Below are 24,657 nucleotides of genomic sequence, written 5' to 3'. Positions count from 1 at the left end.
GAGATTACAGGTGTATCTCAAGATAACATTTGTTGCTACAGATAGACTGGGAGAATGGCACGAGCAACAGTACATGTATCATTTACAAGACTTTTACACGATGCGACATTCAAAGGATCCAGAAAAAATATCGACGACAAGGGATGTCCAGTGATGACTGAATATCCGAGAAAGATCCGTCTGCCAGAAGAATGGGGAAAGCTTAACAGGCAGGCTGCTTGCCATTCCTTGTAGAACATATATTGAGCTTACATTGAAGGAATGATATAAAGCGTATAGTATTAAAACCATGACTCTAAATTCCCGATCCTATCCGGGAGGTGGATTTATCCCTCCAACTGATCGCCCCAGAAAATCCAGTAGATGTGCATATAAAGCAGATCCCGTAAGCTCCTGAATAATCCACAAAATTGAGATGGGAAGCTTTGCAACCTCTTTCAGGGGCAAAGATCAGCGATGAGACTTTGAGCCTGCTGCATACATACATACAGTATCCACCATGATTCACCACTTCCTGCTTCTTCACGCATATTGTGAAGTACCTCTAGACTTTACCAGAAAAAGCTTTCGTCAAATCAATAGCAACCACATTGTCGGAAAGAAAATATAGTCTATGAATACGATGTCAATGTTGATGTATATTCCAGAGATTTGAGAGATCAGGCGTTTAGAGTGAACACTTGCAGTGCTTTCCAGGTTTTGGAATAGGATCACTCCTGGTTTCGGCGGGGGACTCTGCTTAGAGATTTGAAGAAGAAAGGATGGATGAGGGGTTCATGGGTATTTGTAGTGAAGCCATCTGAGGCGAAAGGGTAGAGAATAGAGGTGCAAAAACATGCGCATAATATGGTTCATGTAGAATCAGAGGGATTAGTTTATTATTTCAAAATACCATTGCTCCACTGCTCCAACCCTTATCATGCTATATTAAAGTACTAACTCCATACACCACCTACCACTGAATAAAATATGACCAATCCCTAACACCATACCATCTAAGACTCCACGCCATGCATCAAAAGCTCACGACCACGACCAGCGTCAAATATTCACAATTCAACTTCCCAAAATACACATCTCCCCCTCCCCCTTTCCCTTCCAATCATCTCCCCGACCTAGGTCCACTAGGTAAACCCGGTCTCCTTCCCGCTCCAGGTCCTCCACTGGGTAATCCCATCCCCCTCCTCGGCGCCGGCGGTTCATACCCCCCACCACCAAACTCCGCCTCATTCGAAGCCCACGGGCTCGTCGCCGCCATAAATGGTTTCTCTCCTCCTGAATCATAGCTTGCATCACCACCCGACGCACTCGCATTAGTATTCATCGCGCTACCCTTCGATCTTCCCATCTTCAGTCTATCTCGCGCAGATAAACTACCCGTTGCGCCTGCACCCTGCTGACTCGCGAACGGACTCTGAGTGCGAGCCGGACCGGCTGTTCCTCTTGCGGCGCGCAAACTCCCAGGAGGTGGCGAAGGCGCATTTGTTCTTCCTGTCGCGCCGCCGAAGAGACTGTTTAATCCTTGTGAGCCGCCTGGTGTAGAAGGCGCTTGACCATATGTCGAACCGACGGGTTGGGTATACATGGGTTGGACGACAGGAGTAGGTGCTGGACCGCGTGGATCGGGGGGAAGCCACGCTGGCAGATTTTGTTTCTTTTCTTGGAGATAATAGGTGCGCATTACGCGGCAGAGATAGGTGTCATCTTCTGTATCGCCGTCGGCTTCGCCTTGGAATATGTTTTGTCGGATCGAGGTTACTTTGGAGGTAATGGAGTTAAGATAGGAGGAGTACATTGTGTTGATTCACGGACCGTTGTTGGACCAGCGATGGCTAAGGTTGTGTGTCGCAATTGAAGTTGGTTGGTCTGCGGTGATTCACCGAGAATGAGATCAGGAAATTTGTTGTTATTGTTTCGAAAATATGGCTGATGTTGAATTTATTGTGGTTTGGAGAGAGGTGTCGCGAATTAGTTATGAAGTTATGAATTTATGGGGAGTAAGTATTAAGTTGAAACTTTCAAGGTTTCGCTGCAAGAAGAGATCTGACCCCACCACGCGAAAGGATGAGACTAAGGAGGCCGATGAAAGAGCCACTGATGGTACCGATATTTAAGTTGATATGGAATTAATCACAATAAATTAATCAGTCAATGATTCATTTGGGGGTTTCTTCCAGAAATTGTTCTTAAATATCGCTTGCTTTGATATACATAGCCAAGTAAGAAAGCTGTCTACAGTACTATAAATTAACAGCTATTTTTGAGGAACCAAGAGCACCAACACCTATAAAGAACGCCCAACCCCAGGTATAATGAAAGTCCATGCATTCCCAGATTAGAAAGCCAATTCTCGTTGTGGTCCTTCGAGCTCTTGTTCGTATTCGACTTCCATCTTCGAGATTCTCTTCTTTGGCTTGGTTTTGGAAACTGGTGCTCTCTTTCTCTTTGCGCCGGTAGCATTCTTCTTGGCCCTATCATCCTCGCTGCTGTCACTCTCACTATCTTCGCTATCTTCTTCACCAGTAGCTTCCTCCTCATCACTTCCAAGCCAATCCTCGATATCTTCCAAATCCTCTTCATCTTCTCCCAGGTCACTAACGTACTCCACGTCGCCAACGCCCTCTTCATCTTCATATTCTCCTTCTTCCTCAAACTCATCCTCTTCGATACCTTCATCCATATCCTCATCTCTAGTTCCTTCTCCTTGTCTCTCCAAACCTTTCAAAACCTTCTTCCAAATGGATTCGCTGACGTTCAATGGCTGATCACCATAAGCACCACTCCTCAATCTTTCAATCAATTCTCTTTCAATCGCTCTCTCGACCTTAGCAGCTGCCATTGCCTTTCTTTCTCTGGTTTCTTCTCTTCTTCTAACCTTAGGCGCCATTTTTGGAACAAGTTTTTCGCCCAATCTATCTTCCTCTTTTGCCAATCTTCTCATGCGAACCCCAACTTGTGTCAATCTTGTGAGTCTCTGCTTGCACTTGTGAATGAGGAAGTTAGGCCAGTACTTCAATTTGTCGTCGATTTGTACCAATGCGTTGGCATAGTTGGAAGATAGCTTTACGCGCTCCCATAATTTCGATGGCATGTGTGCTCTTTCAATTGTTTTCATGTAAAGGTAAAGTGTACCGGTTTGAGGATTTGCGCGAATAGTGGCATATCGGGAGTTTGCGAGAGGACATGATTGTCGATTACAGAGACCAGTAACATTGTATTCGTTGCGACAAAACGTTTGATCCTTCGTAGTCCTGATATGATTAGTAGATGAAAAGAGCTATGTAGCTAATCAATCAACTTACTTGAGCTTGAAAGAGCAGAATTGTTGGTTAATAACCTGCCAAACAATTTCGTCTGACGACATGGTGATTGAGGGTTTGGAGAAGTTGAAGTTATTTTGTGTTCTTGAAGATCAAAGTCTCTTTTCCTCACAGCACGAATATTTTCCATCAACTTTTTTTCGGGGCAAGACGAATTCTGCCGGTGAGAGCGGTGAGATAGTCACGTGTTGTGAGAAAACAATCCATCATAGCTTTTATCCCTGCTCTGATTGGTCTATGCGTCGGCATCAGATAGATCGATTGACATTGGCCACGGAGTTACATGGAGCTTTACCCGAGATTATTGCTAAAATTGCAAAGCTCACCGGGAGTGTCGCCATGATGTTATTTCTGGATGTATGCTTTTATATGGAACCATGTCAATGGAAAGGCTTTACATGATTCCTCCTTTGTCCTATCGAAGCGTGGGAGACATTTGATATATCATCTACAAAAAGAAGTATAGAGAAAGAAGTATATGAAAGACTTTAGAGAAAGACTTGAGAGAAAGACCTCAAAGGATTTGGCATTATACCGAAGTTTTCCCTGCTCGTTTACCTCTTCCAGGTACTCATCACATCACCTCCACTCACTCTTCACCACAAAAGACAAGTTCATCTTCTCCTTCGTTGAACAGCAAGACGCATCTTACAATCGACGCTATATACCTATATATTTTCAGATACAGATCCATTTCGAGAAGAATATATAATCCATCACGTGCACCAAACATAAAAATGACTTCAACATATCCAACTTATATTTACAAAATCATCCCTTCTGATGCGAAACCTACCTCACCACTCCCAGAAGTCCTTCCAGTCTCTGATCTCGATAAGAGAGATGGGTTTGTTCACTGCTCTACCTCGAAACAATTGCTACGAACTTTGAATGCATTTTTCTCGTAAGTTCTTGCACCGTCTTCCTTCGATTTCTGCATTCCTTCCAGCATATCTTGGCATCTCCTCTGTTCCATTACTCGTAGTTAATACTCAAACAGAAATGAGTCTCATGTCTATATTCTCCGCATCAAGTATGAGCAAGTAGCTCCATACATCAAATGGGAGAATGCAGTGGGAAAGCAGCCCGAAGAAATAGGCGGATGTTGGGATACAGAGGGACAAGCGGGGTTTTTTCCTCACATCTATAATGGATTGAAGGTTGGAAAAGAGGAAGTCGATGAAGTAGGAGAGTGGAGAAGAGGAAATGAGGGTTGGTCCGGTGAGGACTGGTGTTGGGGAGAGGTGGATCGTCCTATCTAATTAAGGGATGGGAAAGACTACAATGTTGAAGGATAAGCTTGGAGACGAACAATTTTTGGCAAAACGTGACTTTCCCGACTGAAAACCACGTTTGTGACAGTGCGTTTTGGGTAAGAAGAGGTGCGAGTTTCGTGATTCAGACAGATCCAATGATCCAAGAATTGGTATATTTGATGTTTTGGAGAACAGTGGAACGAAAACAGGTTAGATCTGGCACTCTGACGATATCACCGTATTCTTTGATACTCGAATCCAATCACAGGTCGACTTCAAAACATGATCCAATTCTCTACTTCCACCTACTCTCTTCAAAAAGTGGTCCGTCGCGACCAAATACATTTTCTATTTCAAGATGGTCAAATTAGAGAAAGCACATTTGTGAATTCGAGACTAGCAATGCCCAGGTGGGTTTCTTAATATTTGAAGCTCTCATTGTGTCGAATGCTAGATTGATCTCGTCGTTTCCTATTTTAATTCTGCAAGGAAAACTCGGCAGGCGCAATTGTTCCCAAGCCATATTCACCCTAAAACTTTCAGCCAGGTCATCCCGCAACAAAATATCATGCTTTTTACTTCTCTCAAGTCATTCCCATTTGAGCTTGGCTGCGTGTAATTCTTGGAAAGACTAAGAGCATATTGTATTGGCTCACTAATCATTTCTAATCCGAAATATATCGTTCTTCAAATAGAAGTTGAGAGTAACTGCCTGTTGCAAACCACGAGCATGTCGGAGGACATCAACATTTCCATTACCACTGACAAGGATCTCATCATCGCTGGTGGAACTGTAGATGAGCAAGCAGCGCTTGGAGAACTAAATAATGATGTTCTCTCGGGAGTACCTCCGTTGAATAATGACGAGATGCCGGATACCCCGAAATCATCTTCCACAAATAATCCGCCAAATAAAGATTATAATTATGTCGATACCGAAAAAGTGAAACGTTATACATGTCCGTCTTGCAAAAAGACTTATACAACCACTCACGAATCGATGTCACACATTGCCCCTGTCGATATGGAACAAGAGGAGGTTCTTAAATGCCCTCATTGTGAAGTCCCTTCCGTCAGAGAGACTTTAGAATTCACGGAGGAAATAATAGAAGCAAGGCCCAAAAGAAACTACACACCAATTTCAAGGGAAGAGAAACGTTTTTTATGTCCGCATTGCAAAAGGGCATTCAATACCACTTTGGAAACGATGTTGACCCTCATCCCTGTGATTACCGAGCAAGGAGAACTTCGTACATGTTTGTATTGCCAAAAGGCTTCGCTGAAAACCACTTTGGAATCTAATTACGATACGATGTATGTTTTCCACATTTCATTCATCGCTTTAGCAACTTCCAAAATCCTTGACCTATCAACCTAGCCTGATACTCATCATAGTTATAAGGCTAATCATCATTATTTCTATAGGTTCCGCGAATCTCCTCACATGCCCATCCAAGCCAATGAAAACAGCTCCTCGAATATTAATATTCAGCCTTCGCGCCAACCATCTTCTCCAGACCAGGCTTCAACTGGTACACCATCATCACAAATTTTGGAAGAGATTATTCACACACCAGCTATCCAAAGTATCACCAATCAATACCCGGCTTTCCAGCCTAGTTCGGATGAACAATCAGCTTCTGATTCGAACTCCCATCAACAACCAACTTTTCAATCCGATCTCTATCAACAACCTATCTCACAACCTACTCTCCATCAACAACAACTAGCTTTCCAAATTACTCTCGATCAAATATCAGCTATTCAAGATATCACCAATCAACACCCAGCATTCCAATTCCCCTTTGATCAACAACCAGCTTTCCAACCTAGCTCGTATGAACAACCAGCTTCTGACTCGAACTCCCATCAACCACCAGCTTTCCAGTCTAATCTGAATCGACAATCAGTTTCTCAATCGAGTTTCAAACAGCAATCAACTTTCTCACCCACCCGCCATCAACAACCAGCTTTCCAATCTAATCCCTTTGGACAACCTATCGTGCGGCCTACCCTCGATCAACAACAACCAGCTGTTCACCCTAATTCTAATCAAGAATCAACTTTTGGCCCTAACACTGATCAACAACTGGCTTCTAACCCTTCTTCTCGAATCGATCCATTTGAATCGTTTAGATGCAGATACTGTGGCATGGGGTTCTACTCTTTCAGGGGTCTGTCATTACATAGAGCCCGAGGCTGCGAATCTCGAGTGTGGTATTTCTGTCCGGAACGAAGTTGCGATTTTCACCGAGACGAAAAGAAAGGGTTTTCGCAATCATCAAACTGGCGAAGACACCTGCGAGAACGACATAAATATCCGCATAATTCTGGTGTTTCGCAAACTTATAGAGGTGAAGTGAGAGATCCAAATGAACCTAGTGGATGGCGTGCTCTTTGATTGGTAGACTTCTCGGGGACGCGAAATTCATGGATTTGGTGTGGAGGGAAATCGGCTATTGCAAATGCAGCGGGAAAACCACTCTTGAATTGTCCGAGGAGTATAGCTTCACTTCCTTCTCAAACTATGTGGGAATTATAGCTTCACTACCCTTCCAGGTTCTTGACACAATATCAAAATCCAGATATTCTTTTGATTTGTTCGTTTGGCAACACCACTCGTAGTTGAATGACTGAATGACTATTCATGCCAATGTACGGATTACACCCGAAGTCTTAAAGTTCACGATAGGTGATTATTGGTAAACTGCGTGATACTAATAAAGCTTCGCAAATGCGGCTATTCAATTTCTCACTCTACTTTCCTACATTCAACCTCCCCTCACTCCTTTTCCTTAAAAAAACTTCCACATCGGGATTTATAACAGATCTTATGAATTTATGAATGACCTCGGGTTACGTAGCTATGGTAAAGTAGAGTACATACGTTGATGTGTATGACGATAGTCGGACGATATCTACTCATCTCATAGAGAGAATTCATATATCTAGTGCTCAGGTATTAAAGTGTTGTTTTATTTTTTTTCCTTTTTCTTCTTTCTATTTGTATTTAAATTTGTACTTCAATCTATACTTTAATCCTTTTTTTCCATGTTGTATCTACATTTACATTTACATTTATATTTACATCTGAATTTATGTTTACATCTGAATTTCCTTTTGGATTTAGTTTGATTCTCTTTTTGTATCAAAGTCTAGATTAGATTGTCTATTATATTTCCATCATATTTCCATCATATTTCCATTATATTTCTATACTCCAAGTGGAAAGTATTACTAGAAAGTAAATGCTACGTAATAATTTCAAGTGAAGAAGAGGATAAGGAAGTTGATGATCGATAATCAAGATTCTATGGCAATTTGAAGATGGAAGAGAGACTCGGAGGGAAACTATTCTGCTGTTGATGCTGATAGACGGGATGGATGGGGATGGAAATGAGGATGAGTATATGAGTATGAGTATGAGGATATAAGTATATAAGTATCTAAGTATCTAAGTATATAAGTATGAGTATGAATATAAATATACAAATATAAGTATAAATATAAGTATAAACATAAATAATAACAGATATCAAAAACCCACGTCTACAACCAGAAGATTAGGCGTTGAAAGATCAGGAGTTGGAAGAGAGATTTGAAAGAGAGAATTAGGAGGGAGGTAGACCTTATAATTAGAATGATGACGAGAGAGAGAGAAACGATGAGAGAGAAATAATGAGATGCGTGTTATATGTTGAAATGAGATGTGATATCTATTTATCTAGTAGACGAGGAGGCTAGTACCTATCTAGGTAGTGTATGTTTATTTGTATTCATATTCGCTTCTTATAATTTGTTAGTAGGTTGAGTTGAATTTGATAAAGGGAGGGTAGAGGAGAGTAGAGGAGAGGAAAAGAAATGAAGAAACTAACTGATTGAATAAATCTATCAAGTATCGAGATTTGATCTCTATACCTACATAGATATACTACATATTCATTCACACATCATATTACACCATTATCACAAAAAACAAATCATAAAATATAAATTTAATATTCTTTTTCATTTTCTCATTTCCATTTCCCATTCCTCACACACTACTCCCTCACTACGTCCTCTCCTTCAATCTCCCTATCAAACTCATGAAGCTTCTCTTTCCCTCCCTTCATACGTATACGTGTATTTCATCTCCTCATCACATCCATCACGAATCATTACTGAAATCGAATCAACCTTCTTCTTGTCACCAAGATCCACTGACAATCTTCCTTCTCCCACACCATCTTATCTGATCTCCTCCCCACGCGTCTTCACCCCTCTCAAATTCATTCTCCTCCACAATCCCCTTAAACCCCCCATTCCAATCCAATTCCCAGAGAAAGGAAACCCAAACTACAAACCAACCAGTCACAAGGAAAAGGTAAAAAACGGTAGAAAAACAAAGATAACCTAATCCTTAAAACAAAACAATAAGTTTGTTGCCTTCGCATGCCAAAAGAAAAAACTAGCTAAGACTACTCAAACCAGAAATCTTACAAACGCAGTTGTGAAAACGCAAATGAGACGAAAAAGTCAAGAATTATGCTCCCACTTCCCCCCACCCCAACCATGAACCCGCTCGCTTCCATATCAAAAGATGACGTATAAAACAAAAATGGTGCACGTGTTTGTCAATCATATTGACATAACTTTTTATCTACTTCTAGTCGAATTCGCACGAGAAGAAACAATATTTTGCCGAAATAGAATGGAGGCCGCCCGGGCAGAAAGTAATACAAGAAAAGGAAAACCCCTTTCAGTTGTTGTGAAGGCGACGTAAACCGACGGAGTAGGCGCTAAGAGAGATCAAAAGATGGTACTCTTAACTCTCGAATGTGATCGGCCCTTGCCCGAAGCTCCGGAAGCTTTTCTCATTATATGTTCTTCCCGCTTGAGAACCATCTCGCACCAACCACCTTTACCACCTGCACGCTCTTTTCCTACACAAGGGTCGAGAACAGACATCCATGCTTCTTTATCGGCTGGTGAGTCTGCATAGAAATCAATGACTTCACCATTGTTGAATCGAATACGGAAACCTTCTTCGACAAACATGTAACCTTCCTCATCTTCAGCGAAACCAGACTTGCGACGTTTACCAGATTTGGCAGTAGTTTCCTTTTGTGTTAGTGCTCTTCGATCATCAATCAGTCTATTGGCGTTTGCAAGATTGATAGTGACACGAGGTTGCCTGGTTGACTCGTGGTAAGCTGTGAGTTTGCTTCCTGATAATCTGAAGAAACGACGACGCCAGAACTTGAAGTGTGTTAGCAATGATCAGATTATGTGGGCGGAAAAAACTTACAGGACAGTCACCACCTTGTTGACTCAGGTGGCCCTCGAATTGTCTAGCAACCTCAAGTTCGGCTTCCTTCATCTCGCGGATGCAAGCATTCATGCTCTTGGGCATGTCATCATCACCTGCACCCTTTGGTTTTGGCACGAAAAGGAGCTGTAGCTGTAATTTTCCAATGGTATAGGGAGCGCGCTTTCGAACTGGGGGAGGAACGCTACGTTTGCTCATGACACTCGACGATTGACTGACCTCTTCAGTAGCCCATTCATTGAAAGCAGCCACGTCGACATTATAAGGTCTTCCGAAGCAGCGAGTCTCATGATCCTTTAGACAAACATAAGATCTACCAAAGCTACCATCTGCGGCAGCAAGCGGTGAGAGGAGATCCCACGCAGTTGGCTGTGATGATTTCTTCAATGCTTGAGCGTCTTGTTGTTTTTGTTGTGCAATGCGTTGTTCTTCTTCCTTTTGCCTCATCTCAAGTTCCTTTCTCTTCTTTGGTGAAGCAAACACTCGGCTGAAAGTCGAAGGTTTTGATGGTTTTGATGCCTTGATTGGAGATGTTTGGGCGCGCTTTGGTGGTGGTGGCTTCTCGAGTTTTGCATTCAATGTTAATTGGAACTCAAGCTCATTTGGCACAACAAGTTCGAATTCTTGTCCAATAGGAGCATTTCGTCCCAACTCTAACCATGCTGTAGTAACACAGTGCACACCATTGTCTAAAGTCAGACTGAACCATGATCGTTCATCTAATCTCATGTTAGTTTATCAAAAGGTAATGATTAAGTGGGGACTTACTTTTGGGTAAGGGGAGGTCCAAGTCCTTCACTCCAATGACTTTCACGAACAACCTCCCTCGCTCACTAGCTTCATCAGATGCAGGCTCTGCAACTTGACCTTCTGTTACGATACCTAAGCCAGTGGCATTACTTTCATGACCCGGCATTGGAGGGACTGGACCAGTTGGAGGCTTCTTGCGTGGACTGGAAGGTCGAGCGCTGCTTCTGCGAGAACCGTTCCATGGTTCAACGACCCAAGACTGTGGTCGATTATCTGGTTTAGTAGGTGAGTTTCCGACTGATTTGGTATTCCGTGGTTCTCTTTCATCGCTGCTAGCAACAACTACTTTGGTATTTTGTCGCATTAAATATCCTCGCTGTCGTGGACTCCTGTTAGCATGATCATTCTTTTCGGTTAGGTTATACGATTCGGACGCTTGTCCAGGTCCACCAGTAAGGAAAGTCGGGTGAGTAGAAGTTAAATCATATGCTACCTTTGAAGATTCAATGACCCGGTCGAAATCTGACTCCAAGTTAAGTCCAAGATCACCGCCGATGTCTAGTGTGAGACTTCGCTTTTTGAAGCTGGGAGCTCGCTGAATGGTACCCCTCTCCGCATCATTATCATCATCGTTATCATTATCCTCATCCTCGGGGTCTTGCTCTCCATTTAATGAAGGGCGATTGCGGTGTCGCTGGGGGATTGGGGGAACGACAGGACCCGCCCCACTGACTTGACGTCGAGCTTCACGCATGGCTGCTAGGTCAGAAGGTGTTACGGATGGCCTTGTCTTGAGTTTGGATCCGCTTCGGGCTTTGATAGTAGCTACTGTTTCGGGAATACCAGGAGAATCTGAGGGTGGTGGTGGTGTAGGAGAGATCTTAGGAGGGTTAATGAATGGGTGCTGGAAGGGCTGATCAATCGACGATCTAAATGGTTGATCCAAAGATGCTCTGAATGGATGATCAATTGGCTCATCAACTGGATGATGAATTACTGAATCTGACTCTGACATTTCCTCCTCATCATCATCTTCTTGTGGTCCCCATTCAGATCCATCATATTCTGGACGTGAAACCATTTTCTTGAGTGGCGACATAGGAGCAGGTTCCTCTTGAGGCTCGGGAACAATCTGCTGTGGCTCTGGAGTATCATCCTCGGTCTCTGCATCAGTCTCTCCCTCAGTCTCTGTTTCAGTCTCTGGTTCAGTTTCCGCCACACTTTCTTTACGCTCATTGATTGGTGCCTGGTGCACAACTTCATCGTCCGCCTCTGGTGTTTTGGATCCTTGCAGATGTTCATGTGCCTCTGACATCTGAGAGACCTTTCTCTCCTTTTCGTTTTGAGGTTCAGGGGATGGTGTCATGTAAGATCTCAGACTTAGACTCAAGTCTGTATTATCGGCGAGAAGTCCTGAAAACTCTGGCAGGGATATTCTTCTGTTCTCCTTTGCCGGATCCGATGAGATACTAGAGGGGCTGATGTTTCTTGGAGTTGGTGGACCATCCTCCTCTGGAACGCTATTCGATTGGAATTGTGGACTTTCATGAAGTGGCATTTCGGAAGATGTTTCATCGGAATAATGGCTCTCCAATTCAGAATCATCCACCGTCCCAACTTCACTCTCAGTCTGATGACTCTCCATTCCGGATTCGGTACGCTGATACATGTCAGGAAGATTATACATGTCAACTCCTTCATCGTCTCCAGCCTCGGATTTGATCAAGATGCTATTTTCGTCATCCTCGTCATCCTCGTCTGCTGATTCGACGAAAGAATCCTCCGTAGATGGAATAGGAGTGTCGGGGTCAATATGTGCCATTTCAGCAGTGCTTGGACGTTCGGGACTTGAGCTAGGTAGAGGCGACTCCAAATTGTAATCTGACTCCCTAGTAAATGGTTCCTGGCCATTGACCTTTCTCAAAATTGATTCTCGTGAGATGCGAGGTGGTAATTGATACGAACCCAATCCTGGAAGATCATCCAATGCATCTTCATCTTCATGATCTTCTCGGTCTTCTTTATCTTCATGAATTTTGATGGGCTGGGCCTCTCGTTCCGGTGTTTGACTCTTACGTGCTCCTGCACGACGCATGCGACGTTCTCGTTGCTCCTCTCTCTCGGCAGATTTGGGTCTACCTTCAGAAGACTTTGGCCGATCATCGTCCTGAATCATCATCAAATGCAATCTTTCCTCCAAAGTCAGCTTGTTTCCGTTCATTCCTTGAAGATCTGCTTTGCTGATAGAAGTGGGAGGAGGTGGCGTAGGCAGGTTTCTCGGTGAACTCGTTGCTCCACGCTCAATACCCGAGGAGGCTGAGCCCCTTCGGTCATTGGCAGCCATACCGGGTAGAGGTGGTAGTGGTCGATGTTCGCCATTTGAGTTTAACGAATCATTGCGTGTCCCATTAGGACGCCCAGCCGAGGATGAAGGACGAGCATCAGGCCTTGGACTACCATCTGGACCGTCAAATGGATCATCGAAGTAACCAGAACCTTGACCATAGCTATTTCTCGGGCTGGGATGTCTCCAGTCATCCGGTCCAACAACTGGTGTCTTTTCAATATCCTCAAGAGAAGCATCGAAGCTATCATCTTGTTCAAGCCCGTTGTCATGGTAGTAAAGATCCTCTTCGTCATCCTCCTCGGAATCATAACTATTCTCCCGAGAACCTGTTCCAATAGATGATATATCAGGTGTAGCTAATTCGTACTCGTTGATCTGTGGAGGAGCTACATCAAAAGTAACACTCTTCGCATGTCTGTGTAAACTTCGTCCAGGTGGAAGCTCTCGTTCTCTCTCATCACCCGAATCTTCATCGCCAAAAGTATTGTGCTCTGGATCGTAAAGTGCCTTGCCAGTAAATCGACTAGTTGCCATGGAGGATTTCGTGGGAGAAATTTGATCTCTGCTGGGTGATCGTAGACCGTTTGTTGCTGCCACCTTCAAGGGCTCTCTGTTCGGGCTCAGAGGCGGCGGACTGGCCAGTGAAATACTGCTTTTACTATCCGTCTTCATGTGGTTATATGGTCGATTTTGCTCCGATCTAAACCCTTCCAGCCCTTTTCCTCCATAAGCATTGCCTTGTATGTTCTTCGCCAATGGTCTCTCAACAACAGGTATTGACATAGGGTCGTATTCGAGTTTCTGCTCCCTTGCGTACATGGTGCTGTTCTTAACACGCGACGCGCGCTGTAGACGTTCGATTGAAGATTTTCTTGTTGGTGATATCGAAGAATCTTTGAACACATTTTCCGTGCCGACTCGATTTGGTGTGCCTGGATCACGGTTTTGCCAGAAGAGATGGGGAGAGGAGCCTTCGGCGGAAGTGAACGGGGAGGACTGGAATGGAGACGAATCTCCATTGAGATTGAGACTCATCTTCTACGTCAGGATTAGCTTTTAAATCTCCGAGAGAAAGAACTGCTGAAAATAGACACAGGGAATTCTTACCTTTGTGGCTTGCTTATAACTTGGAGAATTCCGCCTTTGAGCTGTTGGAGCTAGCTCTGAAAGTGGTCGCGGTGTAGAAGTCTTGACTGGTGATCCAGATGATATGGAACCTTTTTGAATCCTCAGTGGAGGAACCTGCATTGTAAATATTAGATTTCATGTTTATCTTGCAATGACAACAACAGCATGGCCCTCAACGCGCTCTATCATCTAAATCTATCTATCGATGTGTGCGCTTACCGGTTGCGAAGACGAAGAAGACATCTCCTCAAGTCACCAACTTCCACCCCCAAAAACCCCGAATGTGTCGTTGTGGAGAAGGATAATCACCTTGCAGTAGCCAGATGTATATTTGTGGAATGTGGGATTTTGGACAAATGACAATGTTGATGAAAAAGCAAGCAGGCCTTCTCGTTATCAGACGCGAGGAATGCGCGTACCTGGTAGATAGTTTTATAGTGGTTAAGATAGAACGAATGTGTAAGTTGATTTGTTGAATGGGGTTACGAAGGAGAGATTCACTCCCGCCTTGAATACTGTACTGTTTGATTTAATGGGGAGATTAAAAAAAAAGGAGCTTCAATATTAAAAAAGGAGAAAGCGGAGGTCGTTATGGACTCGGAAAAGAATTATCTTGAGGAAGATGGTTTGCAAGTACAGGTACCGCAAAGAAGAATAAATTAGAAGAAAGAGAGTGAAGTAATTGGATGTTGTTTTGGAGCGAGGGCGTTGAAGGGGTGTATCAACAAAAGATTGCCGTACCGGGACCGATTATGTTATCACTGACTGGACTGGACTGGTTGACTGGTAGGAGGGAGAGGAGAGAGGAGAGAGGAGCGAAGAGGAGAGGAGAGGAGGAGAGAAGACAGAAGAGTATAAAATTGTATGGGGCTGACTTTTTGTGATTTTGATGGGATGGGATGGGATGGGATGGATTGGGATGGGATGGGATAGGAAATGGATGGATGATGGATGGATGTACTCTATTACCTGTAATAGAATAATGGAAGAAACGGGCAATTGAATAAAACCGGATGATAGTAATAATAATAATAATAAGAAGAAGAATAACAAGTTGGCCATAAATAAATTCTTGTTTACTCTTATTATCATTATTGACTTGTTATTATTATTATTAGTATTAGTATTAGTATTATTATTACTATTTCTATTGTTATTATGCTTGAAAGTGCTGAGTTGGGTAACTTTTTTTTTTCTCTTTGGGTATGTGTGGCAGGGGTGGATATTTAGACGCGTCGCTCTAGCAACCGTGCTCCCTTTTTTCTTTCCTTTCCTTTCTTACTTCCGTACCTACCTAAGCCTCTCTCCCTAGTCGTGGTCTGCAGTCTTCCAGTATCCTCCTAGCATGAGCACTATGAGCACTATGGGCACTATGAGTACGACGAGTGTGAGTGTGAGAGTGAAGCAAGATACAATAGCGACTACTTGATGCCTAGCGTGAGTGAGGTGTGAAAATGAGAAACCTTGAATAACCCCTAATCCTAGTGAAGTCTTCCACGCCCCGCACTAGAATTCAAATGAAATTAAAGATATCATCCGATGATTGGTTCAGTAAAGTTAATTGTCGCTCCAACTGATAGCTAAAGTTCCAAATAAGTCCCAATGTGAATCCATCCATGGATATATTTGAGACCTTTCGACTGTTTGGAGCAAGGTAGCATATTCGAGTCTGTGTATCTGATCCATCGACAATTATGAAAGAGAAAAGCATACAATTCACACAATGCGATTTGTTCCTTGGATTGTCTGTGTTCCTGCAGCAGGACAGACAGACAGAGGATAATATCGAATAATATCGCACACATACAAACGATCCAGGGAGGTACTATGTGTTGCTTCATGAACCATCCACCCCGTCGTCTCCAGTATAACAAGACGGCATTCACGATGTGGAAATCATTGGTGGGTGGCTTCATCGTGAAGAATCCGTGTGCAATGTAAACAAAGAAGAAGGGACGCTTTCCGCACTGCGCTGTGCTCCACTATCAGCAGCTTATCATTCATGGAGGTATAATAAGTACGTGCTAGGTAGGGACTGGGGACGATGTAAGAAGAATGATGCAACCCAGTGCTTCGTACATACGACATGCGACAGACTACAGACCGGTATACCTACATACATATCATAATTTCATGCATGCGACTCTCTCATAGGTTGTTTTCGCTATCGTATATCTGACCTACATATCGCCAGTGCTTGCATCAAGGTAATGATTATCATTTGTGCGCCGTAGGTAATATATCGATTTACCTAGTATCTGTTGATGTATCTATCAATATATCAATAATATCTCTCCCGTGTCTGTTACGATATCCATCCATATCCATACATATATACATATATACATACATATACACATATATACACACACATATACATACATACATACACACACACATATACATACACACACATACACACATACACACATACACACATACACACATACACACATACACACATACACACATATATACAATACCTCCAAAAACAAGATCTCTCTTAATTTTCCGAAGCTATATCCATGAATAGAGATGAAAATAGCTCCGTTTCCACCCATCAATCTACCCCTCATCCCAACTCAGCTGATGATGACAGCCGTCCAGCGACTAGGAACTTCCCTGCCTTCAATTGCAACATTCAACTGGTTACCGAGATCGATGTTTCGATAGCAACAACAACAGCAACCACAAACAAAAAACAACAACCGACATTCATTCTCACCCTATCATTTGTGCATTCTGCCCAGCTTCAAAACCTCTTCCTTGCTCTCGGGCGACTGTTGGCGGTTTCGATAAAGAACCCCAAGATGTCTTCATAATGACTGATTTACAAAGGGGCATTCTTTTATTTCCAGACTCCAGTGACCATTCTTACAACCGGATATGCGCAAACGCTCCGAAAGCAATGGTCATGGCTCCGGATAATATATCATTCAAGGTGGAGCTCGCAGGTCGATGATTATGTCTCTTGCATACGAGAACCACATATCCTAAAACAGCTCCCAGGCTATGGGGCATAACTTTCATTATCGGGGAGATTGGTAGATCTGGTAATATCGATTGAATCGGCTTTGGTTACACGCAGTCCTCCTTCCTTTTCCGTCTTTTCCTTTCCTCTGCAACCCTTTTCGAAAATCTAGGAAAAGACATCTTGCAAACGATCATGCAATTCACGGCATATACCATCTGCAAGCTTGACCGATATTTCAGACACAGCATTAATGGCACCTGTTTAGGGGTGCTTCTTCTCGTCTATCATCAATGGGACAGGATCATCGGTACCGTACCTGAGTATTCATTTATCGGGAACCGCGACCGCTGCTGGATTCAAAATCAAACTCCTATTGATGTAAACCCAGACAGACGCTCATAAAATTCTCACAAAAATTATGTAGTTCGCCATGACACTTTAGAAACCAAGCTATGCACCATGGGACGGACCTCGACAAGTCTAATCAGGAGAATTGACACGAGAAAATTATGTATGAAACTTGCCCATCACACCTCAAATATATCTGCAATGAACCAAAGGCGACCCGAGCATTCCGTGATATTAGCAGTCTCCATGATTTAGCCTCGGGTGACGACGGTGATCCGATCCTCCAACTGAAAATAGCTTTTCGCTCATACCCACCCAGTATCGGTCTCGGTTCGTTTCATTAATTTCAATAAACTCATTTCAGTTGAGTTCAACGTGTCTCTACCCACAAGTCATGTGTATAAATCACATTGGGTGCCACGGATGACCTTATTGTTAAGGTTTGGAAAGAAATGATGAATGACGAAGCAAGAGAAGAGATGGCAATTTCTGTACACATATTTTCCATGCATGGGAAGTTTGAATGAATTTCTTCGAAATATGATATACTTGTCAGGGGTATCATCAGAGTTTTATGGTAAAGCACGGGAAGTCACCTAGGATCGCAAGGGAAGAAGTGATGGGTGATCTGTACCAAGATTCGTCTCCGCATTTCTTGGGCGTCTAAAGGCAAAAAGCTAGCTGGTTTCGGATTAGGTACTTGGGTAGATCACTCTATTTTCGTGCGGTCACATCTGTAAAACAGGCATTGAATCCCGACGACTTCATTTTCTTATGTTCTGATCACATCGAAACTGCATCGCTTCATCTATTCATCACGACACTACTAGACGCGTCTACCCCACTCTACTTGGACAAGTCTTGCCATCTCCTGAAGCAAATCTGCCTGGGCTGTCAAAGGTCGAGAACTTTTCAACCCGTGAATTTGACAACGAATGGTTTGAGAATTTGAGAAGCTGTATTGCTATGCCCCTAGTTGAGTGTGCTATACTTTGATCTTTGAGATTTCTCTCAAAGGCTGCTTGGAGAACACTCATCATTACGCAAGAAAAGTCATCAATCTGTTCCCAGGAAAAAGTCCTACAAGATCAGTCACCTTGCAAGTGAAAGTGACGATGTGTCTTTTTGATTATGATCTTCAAAGTTTCAAAATTTTTACTTTATAACTCTTGAAAGAAGTATACTTTACAGCCTCCCTTATGATCTCGATTTGTTCTTAATGTCAGAAACGCTTGAAACGTTGAAAACTTTATGAACATGTGCTCGAAATCAAATATTCGAAGATTTTGCAACCGGCATATTTCAGAAACGAAGCTCTGATGGGGGTGCCAAGTATCCTTCGTGTCAAAGTTGACATAGGGATTAAGAAATCAGCCTTTCTCGATCTCTATTTTTGTAAGAGATTCCCCAAGCCTATATTTTCCAGTCATTTCAATGTTCCTCCAAGGCTGAGGCGCTACGCGCCAGATATTCGGATTCGTAAATTACTTGATGAGGTTTGTAGGCGCCAACAGCCCAAATTGCGGGGCGACCCGACGTTCTTGCCCTCGAGATGAAGTTGGTGACCTAGAACTCAGCCCTGTCTCTGCTCTCTCAAATACCACAAATCTGCTCCGTATTTTAGCCATGCTCGAGACCTTTTTATCTTTCATCCTTCGGGCCTGGAATTCTGTTCGGTCTCATCATGAAAATTTCAATCCGAACCACTCTGTTGATAATATCAGTATGGGCAACACAGGCATATGGCGTTAGGCAACTCCCAAAGAGAAGTAGGTCGTTCATAAACTACTTCATTGTTCAAAACTGACATCAAGCAGCGGCCTCTATCTCATACAATGAAACATCAACGAGTTCCGAAGCATCGACCACCACTCTTGAAGCCAGTCTCGAATGCTGCTATCTCTCGTCATTTCAAGTCGGCCAAGTTCTATGGTATTCTGAAAGCATCAATGTTACTGTAGCCACTGTCTCTACTATCGTATACAAATATGACGACACAGCCATTACGAGTATTCAGACCATTCCTACAAACTTTACAGCCCCATCGAAACCCATAACGCGATCATCCATTAATGGTCTTCCTACAACCATTATTGGGACTGATTTGGGGGTTTACGGAGCCGAGACAACCTTCATTCATGGTACCGCTTTCACCGATCCTTATGGAACAGTCTATGAATCGCCAACACCTGTTTGGGTATATACAGATGTCATATATGCAACTGCATCACCGACAACAAAGTATGGCTCATACGCATGCCCTCGTCCGAGTGACATCAAAAGCTCATCTGGCGATGAAATTTCTCCTTATCCCTCCGGGTTCTTTCTTGCCGACGAAGATACAAACTACGGCTGGAACTCACCAGGAGCTTTCTCAACAACATTGCCAACACAGTTGCGTAATTGGATGGTTAGTTATGCCGCATCAGATAAATCAGACACCCTAACAAACCTTGGAAATTGTAAACTGGGTGCTGGACGAGGTGTTCCTACCGCCTTTGTCCCCTTTAATGAAATCACAGCTACTATCACTACTACATCAATTATGAGTGCGAACTATGGTACCGATATTGTTGCAAGTCCAACCAGCGAGACAGCTGAATCATCAACATCCGCATCATCTATAATATCGTCCACTACTTCGACTCATACTACGACCTCATATTTCACTCGCTCAATCACTAAAACCTCCACTACTACAAGTACCAAAGCAGCAATATTATCAAGCATCCAAACAACAATTTCGGCAGTGAACGCAGCCGTCATAAACACAATTACCTCGACGCCGGTCGAAACACCCTCTTCCGTTTCCAAGGCATCAAGCACTGCATCTACAACCTCCCTCTATATAATGGCGGGTGATGAAACAATGGTACAGAATAAGACGGTGGCAGGAAGTGCAACTACATCTGCAATTAGTGGAGGAGGATTAGGAAAAATTGTGGTGGTTATGGATTGGGCTAGTACGAGTACTTCAGAGGGGGTTTTGGGGGCTCAGACTGGAACAACAACGATACCAGCGTTGGCTGATAGCACAGTTGCGGGGGTGGTGCAGAGTTCGAAGACGTCTGAGGGGATTCTAGGGAGGAAGACTGATATTGTGTGGTTGGGTAGTACGATTTTGGTGGGTTTGGTTGGGGCTCTGGGTTTGTAAATGAGACGGATTGGACTTGGTTAGACATTCTATTGTAGAGGAACTTTTGAAGGACATTCTGTATATATATTATTTGTACTTAGCTATGTATTTAAAAACTTGAAGTTATATACGATGTATCGTATCGTACGTTTTGCATAAGATCTAGTTTGGGCATTATGTGTTATGATATTCTTGGCATAGGAGGTGGGTCAAAAAATTATGATCTGCATCGTCATCATAAGGGTACTTACTACCAGATTGAAAAGGGGGAAATGAAATATGCAGATATACTTGAAATCGCATTGCTCCTCATTAATTCATAAGCCCCTCCACGTTCACCATCCTTTGTATATTTCACTGTCACTTGACTCACTCCTGATAACGATATCAAACTTTGCTGACTAAGAATTAAACTCCCGCATCTAAGTTGCAGGCGCGTTTCACCAGATCGCGTCGGCTACTATCTCTCGGACTTTTTTATGCGATAGCTTTTGTTAAGGTGATATGAATGATGCCTCCTCCAAAGTCATGGATTTTGTAAGTTTGCGCGGTTTCTTTTGGGTGTGAGGGAGTTTGTTGTGTATATGATATGACATCGTATCTTGATCTGTGCAAAGAGATAGATCTCTAGATGAGAGAGTGCAGTTACTGATATTTCTTTTCGATAAACAGTGGCAACGCTTGATAGCGGGCACATCGCTCGCGCCAGCTGGCAGCAAGGTAACGTTGAACAATCCGGAAAAACGACTGGCGAGGTTCAAGAGGGAATATAATCGTCTTTTGGTAAGCGTGCTCTTCTGCGAATGTGGGGGACGGTGAGAAGGGAGAGCTAATCAGCAAATCGTGTAGCAATTATGGCGCAATGCGACAGATCTGTCTCGAGACTATGACGCTGCGGAACAAATACGCATTTGTCTGTCTGAAATCACTCGAGTGCTCGGCGATGAGTCTCGTCGTCCTTTACCACATCCTTGCATAGCTTTCGCGGCGGAAAAACAAATCTACATCTCGATTGGGAAGATAGCTACGACGTCGTATAATGAGGGGATTATTAGGGAGGCGGTATCTCTCTTTGCTGCGTTGCTTGATAGCGAGGAGGAGAATTTCGTCGAGAATGATGTCTTTGCCAAAAGTCTTATGAATTTATTGATTCGGATTACCGGGTCGAATAATATCAATCTGGGTTCGGAATTGGCGGTCGAGGTGGTGGAGCTGTCATTCAATATCACGACCAAGATCAGACTTGACCCGGAAATTTTGCCGGTTTGGTTTACTTCGCAACGAAGAGATGAGGATGTTGCAAAGGGATATACGGCGGATCCGCATGAGAAGTTTGCGGGAAAGACACACAAGGAGGATTTTCAACTATTCTATCTGTTGATTGATTACATTCATGAGGAAGGGAGATGTGGTGATTTTGCGAGGACAGGTCTTCTTTATATTATCGAAGCGGCATCGAATGATGTGGCACTGGAGCAATGGATTGTTGAGAGTGATTTGGCTACTCTCATGGCTACGGGACTTGGTGCTCTTTACAGTCAGCTCAGTCGAAAACTTGTTATTGATCATCCTCCGGATGCATTACCTCCTGTTCTAGCTCTTTCGGATTATCGGCATCCTCTTACTACACATGAGATTGTGAGCTCGGTCGATGAGGACTATCAATCGCATATGGAAACGTTCCTTTCACATTTGGTCTTCTGGCAGGATGTTCTGAATCATTGCAAATCTATGGAGGTGAAACAGACACTTCTGGAGCACTTTCAGGTCATCTTTCTACAACAATTACTGTATGGACTCTTTGTCATTCCTTGGCTACTAAAACTAATGTCTGTAATAGATATCCATCTTTACTCGAATCTTCAGATGTCGATGGAGGTTCATCGGTTGCAGTATTGACATATTTACGACGGATTCTAGAATCTTTAGATCATCCTGATATGATTCATCTTATCCTTCATTACCTTCTCGCTTTACCTGATACCACACCAGCGCCTTCAGGCTCGAAAGCTTCTGTGAGCGCAGCGAGGAAACGAAAGTCTTTAGATCTTGCAACTCTAGTTGCTCTGCAAGTAGAAGGAGGTGCCCCTGCATTATACAATCTGGTGGATCTTATTTTAGGCAGTTTACGATCAAAAAGTTCACAGACTGTAACCGTTACGTTGCAGCTTTTATCCGTTATTTTGAAACGACATCATCGATACGCTGTGACCACACTACTTCGAACAGGTCATGTATTGGGTGACGGACCGCAACGTTCTATTGCAGCTCATGAAAGAGAGATTGAGTGTTTACTCACAATGGCCGAGGATCTGGGCGGCGAGGATAACTTTGATGATGTTTATGAGAATCATATCAAAGATAGTATGAATACCTTGGAAAGTCACTCCTGTTCCATTGCGCTTGTTGCGCCTAAATCAGCTAGCGGAACTTCTAAATTTCCAGGTTCTCAGGCGACAATTCCTGGTGCGCCGAGAGATATTCGTCCACATACTTTGAGACCTGAAGATCCGGTTCTTATGACTTTACTCGATATTTTGTCGACATTTTTCATGAATTCGGTCGAAACAAACCTTTCTTTGACGGCCGCAATTATAGATTTGGCCACATGTGGTTATATGAGTGTTGATGGATGGCTTCTACCTGACCCTTCGAAATATGTATATGAAGAATCTGAAGAAGGTAGAACTGATGAAATTGTGGACGATCTTCTTCTCGCTAACATAGGAGATCCGGATGAAATTTTGGAGAAGGCACAAATTCGTGCGTTAAAACTAACACAACGTCGTCTCAAATGGTCAGAAACACCAAAACCCGAATTACTTACCAGACTTGATACGTTGGTCGATCAAGTTAATAGTTATCGAACCGAAATTCCTCGATTTGAGGATATACTTCAACAACGTCGTGATGCGTTCCAACAAGCAGCATCTATGACCACTCCAGTTCGTCATCGACCTAGAAGTTACCGTGAATCATCCGCTCACACAGAATCACCCCCTCGTCAATCAGCCCTCGATAAAGTAGCTCAACGTATCTTCTCCGGGGACTTCAACACTCCTTCTAGATCAGGGTCTCCACAAACTCGCGGTCGTCCGGCAAATCCAAATCGTGAACAAGGAAGTGCGAGTGGGAGTCATGGATTCTCTACTCCTACAAATCGTACGTTGAATCCGCCACCTCAATTTCTATCGAGTGCGGAATCACCCAGTAGAGGGAGTTCACAAACGAGAAGTCAGGAGGAGGAGAGGAGGGAGAGAGTTGTTGTGCCTAGTCAGGCAGCGGCATTTGCGGCTATTGATCAGGGGATTTTGAATAGGAGAGTGGGGATCCCGGAGAGGGTTAAGAGAGATGAGGTGGTGGCGATACCGTTTCCAGATCTCAAGGTTGCTAAAAAGAGGATGGGGGAGAGTGGGGATAGGGGTGAGAGGGAAGTGGAAGTGGAAGCGGAAGTGGAAGCGGAAGCTTCGGAAACGAAGGATGGAGCGGTGGAAAGTAAAACTTTGGTGGAGAATTTTGAGATGGATGGCAGTGGGATGGAGGGGAGTGGCGGTTCACAGGGGAAGGAGGAGATGAAGGAGGGAGAGACGGAGGTAGTGATGGATGCAGAGGGAGAGAAAGAAGATAAAAAGGTAAGCGTAAGTCATATTCTGACGAATGTTATTGTGTTGCAGGAGTTTTTGTTGGAGTTGGCGGCGTTGGTGCAGGTTAGAGCGGGACTTTTTGGGGAGGTTAAGTTTGTTTAGATTTTTGGTAGTTGATTGATTGGGGGGGGGGGGGTGATAAGTAGATTGAAGAAGATAGGGCAAGAGAGGAAGAAGAAGTGAGTGAGAAGGAAAGAAAGAAAGATGAAAGATAGAAAGAAATATAGTTAGTTAGTTAGTGAATATGATACCTTTTCTCATTCATTCATTGTAAAGCATTGATATTAATCAACTCGGCTTGTTTGCTTGCTTGCTTGCTTGCTTACTTATTACTCTAACAGAGTTTGTATAGTATAAATTTGTTGTGTGGATATATAGATAGAGATGGGTCAGTAGATAGGTTAGTAGATAGGTCAGTAGATAGGAATATATTGGATATTGGA

General features: G+C 43.4%; 6 protein-coding genes across 6 annotated transcripts; 3 read left to right on the top strand and 3 right to left on the bottom strand.

Moving 5' to 3' along the window:
- Window positions 1-1,102: 1,102 nt before the first annotated feature.
- Window positions 1,103-1,795, bottom strand: Bfra_007874 (putative major facilitator superfamily transporter sugar protein; the record flags this gene model as incomplete). The annotated part of the gene is made up of 1 exon (XM_037338243.1): window positions 1,103-1,795. One exon carries the CDS (start codon window positions 1,793-1,795, stop codon window positions 1,103-1,105), a length of 693 nt encoding a protein of 230 aa, XP_037190306.1.
- Window positions 1,796-2,335: 540 nt separating this feature from the next.
- Window positions 2,336-3,364, bottom strand: Bfra_007873 (putative 66s preribosome component mak16 protein; the record flags this gene model as incomplete). Its single annotated transcript, XM_037338242.1, has 2 exons — window positions 2,336-3,251; window positions 3,303-3,364. The coding sequence occupies 2 exons, from the start codon at window positions 3,362-3,364 to the stop codon at window positions 2,336-2,338; spliced, it is 978 nt and encodes a 325-aa protein (XP_037190305.1).
- Window positions 3,365-4,057: 693 nt separating this feature from the next.
- On the top strand, window positions 4,058-6,977 carry Bfra_007872 (putative swi snf complex subunit snf59 protein; the record flags this gene model as incomplete). The annotated part of the gene is made up of 4 exons (XM_037338241.1): window positions 4,058-4,224; window positions 4,321-4,532; window positions 5,215-5,890; window positions 6,002-6,977. The coding sequence occupies 4 exons, from the start codon at window positions 4,058-4,060 to the stop codon at window positions 6,975-6,977; spliced, it is 2,031 nt and encodes a 676-aa protein (XP_037190304.1).
- A 2,390-nt stretch (window positions 6,978-9,367) lies between these two features.
- On the bottom strand, window positions 9,368-14,393 carry Bfra_007871 (putative ph domain-containing protein; the record flags this gene model as incomplete). The annotated part of the gene is made up of 5 exons (XM_037338240.1): window positions 14,332-14,393; window positions 14,092-14,226; window positions 10,656-14,022; window positions 9,867-10,606; window positions 9,368-9,817 (listed from the first exon to the last, which is right to left on the bottom strand). The coding sequence occupies exons 1-5, from the start codon at window positions 14,353-14,355 to the stop codon at window positions 9,368-9,370; spliced, it is 4,716 nt and encodes a 1,571-aa protein (XP_037190303.1). The 5' UTR covers window positions 14,356-14,393.
- Window positions 14,394-17,595: 3,202 nt separating this feature from the next.
- On the top strand, window positions 17,596-17,890 carry Bfra_007870 (uncharacterized protein; the record flags this gene model as incomplete). The annotated part of the gene is made up of 2 exons (XM_037338239.1): window positions 17,596-17,764; window positions 17,799-17,890. The coding sequence occupies 2 exons, from the start codon at window positions 17,596-17,598 to the stop codon at window positions 17,888-17,890; spliced, it is 261 nt and encodes an 86-aa protein (XP_037190302.1).
- Window positions 17,891-19,118: 1,228 nt separating this feature from the next.
- Window positions 19,119-24,316, top strand: Bfra_007869 (uncharacterized protein; the record flags this gene model as incomplete). The annotated part of the gene is made up of 6 exons (XM_037338238.1): window positions 19,119-19,203; window positions 19,252-20,580; window positions 21,070-21,107; window positions 21,243-21,353; window positions 21,420-22,360; window positions 22,411-24,316. 6 exons carry the CDS (start codon window positions 19,119-19,121, stop codon window positions 24,314-24,316), a joined length of 4,410 nt encoding a protein of 1,469 aa, XP_037190301.1.
- Window positions 24,317-24,657: the final 341 nt, after the last annotated feature.

The sequence above is a fragment of the Botrytis fragariae genome, assembly GCF_013461495.1.
Source record: "Botrytis fragariae strain BVB16 chromosome Unknown tig00000112, whole genome shotgun sequence".
NCBI classification, from domain to species: Eukaryota; Fungi; Ascomycota; class Leotiomycetes; order Helotiales; family Sclerotiniaceae; genus Botrytis; species Botrytis fragariae.
Note: the sequence above shows the minus strand (reverse complement) of the source record. Positions and strands in the feature narration are given on the sequence as shown.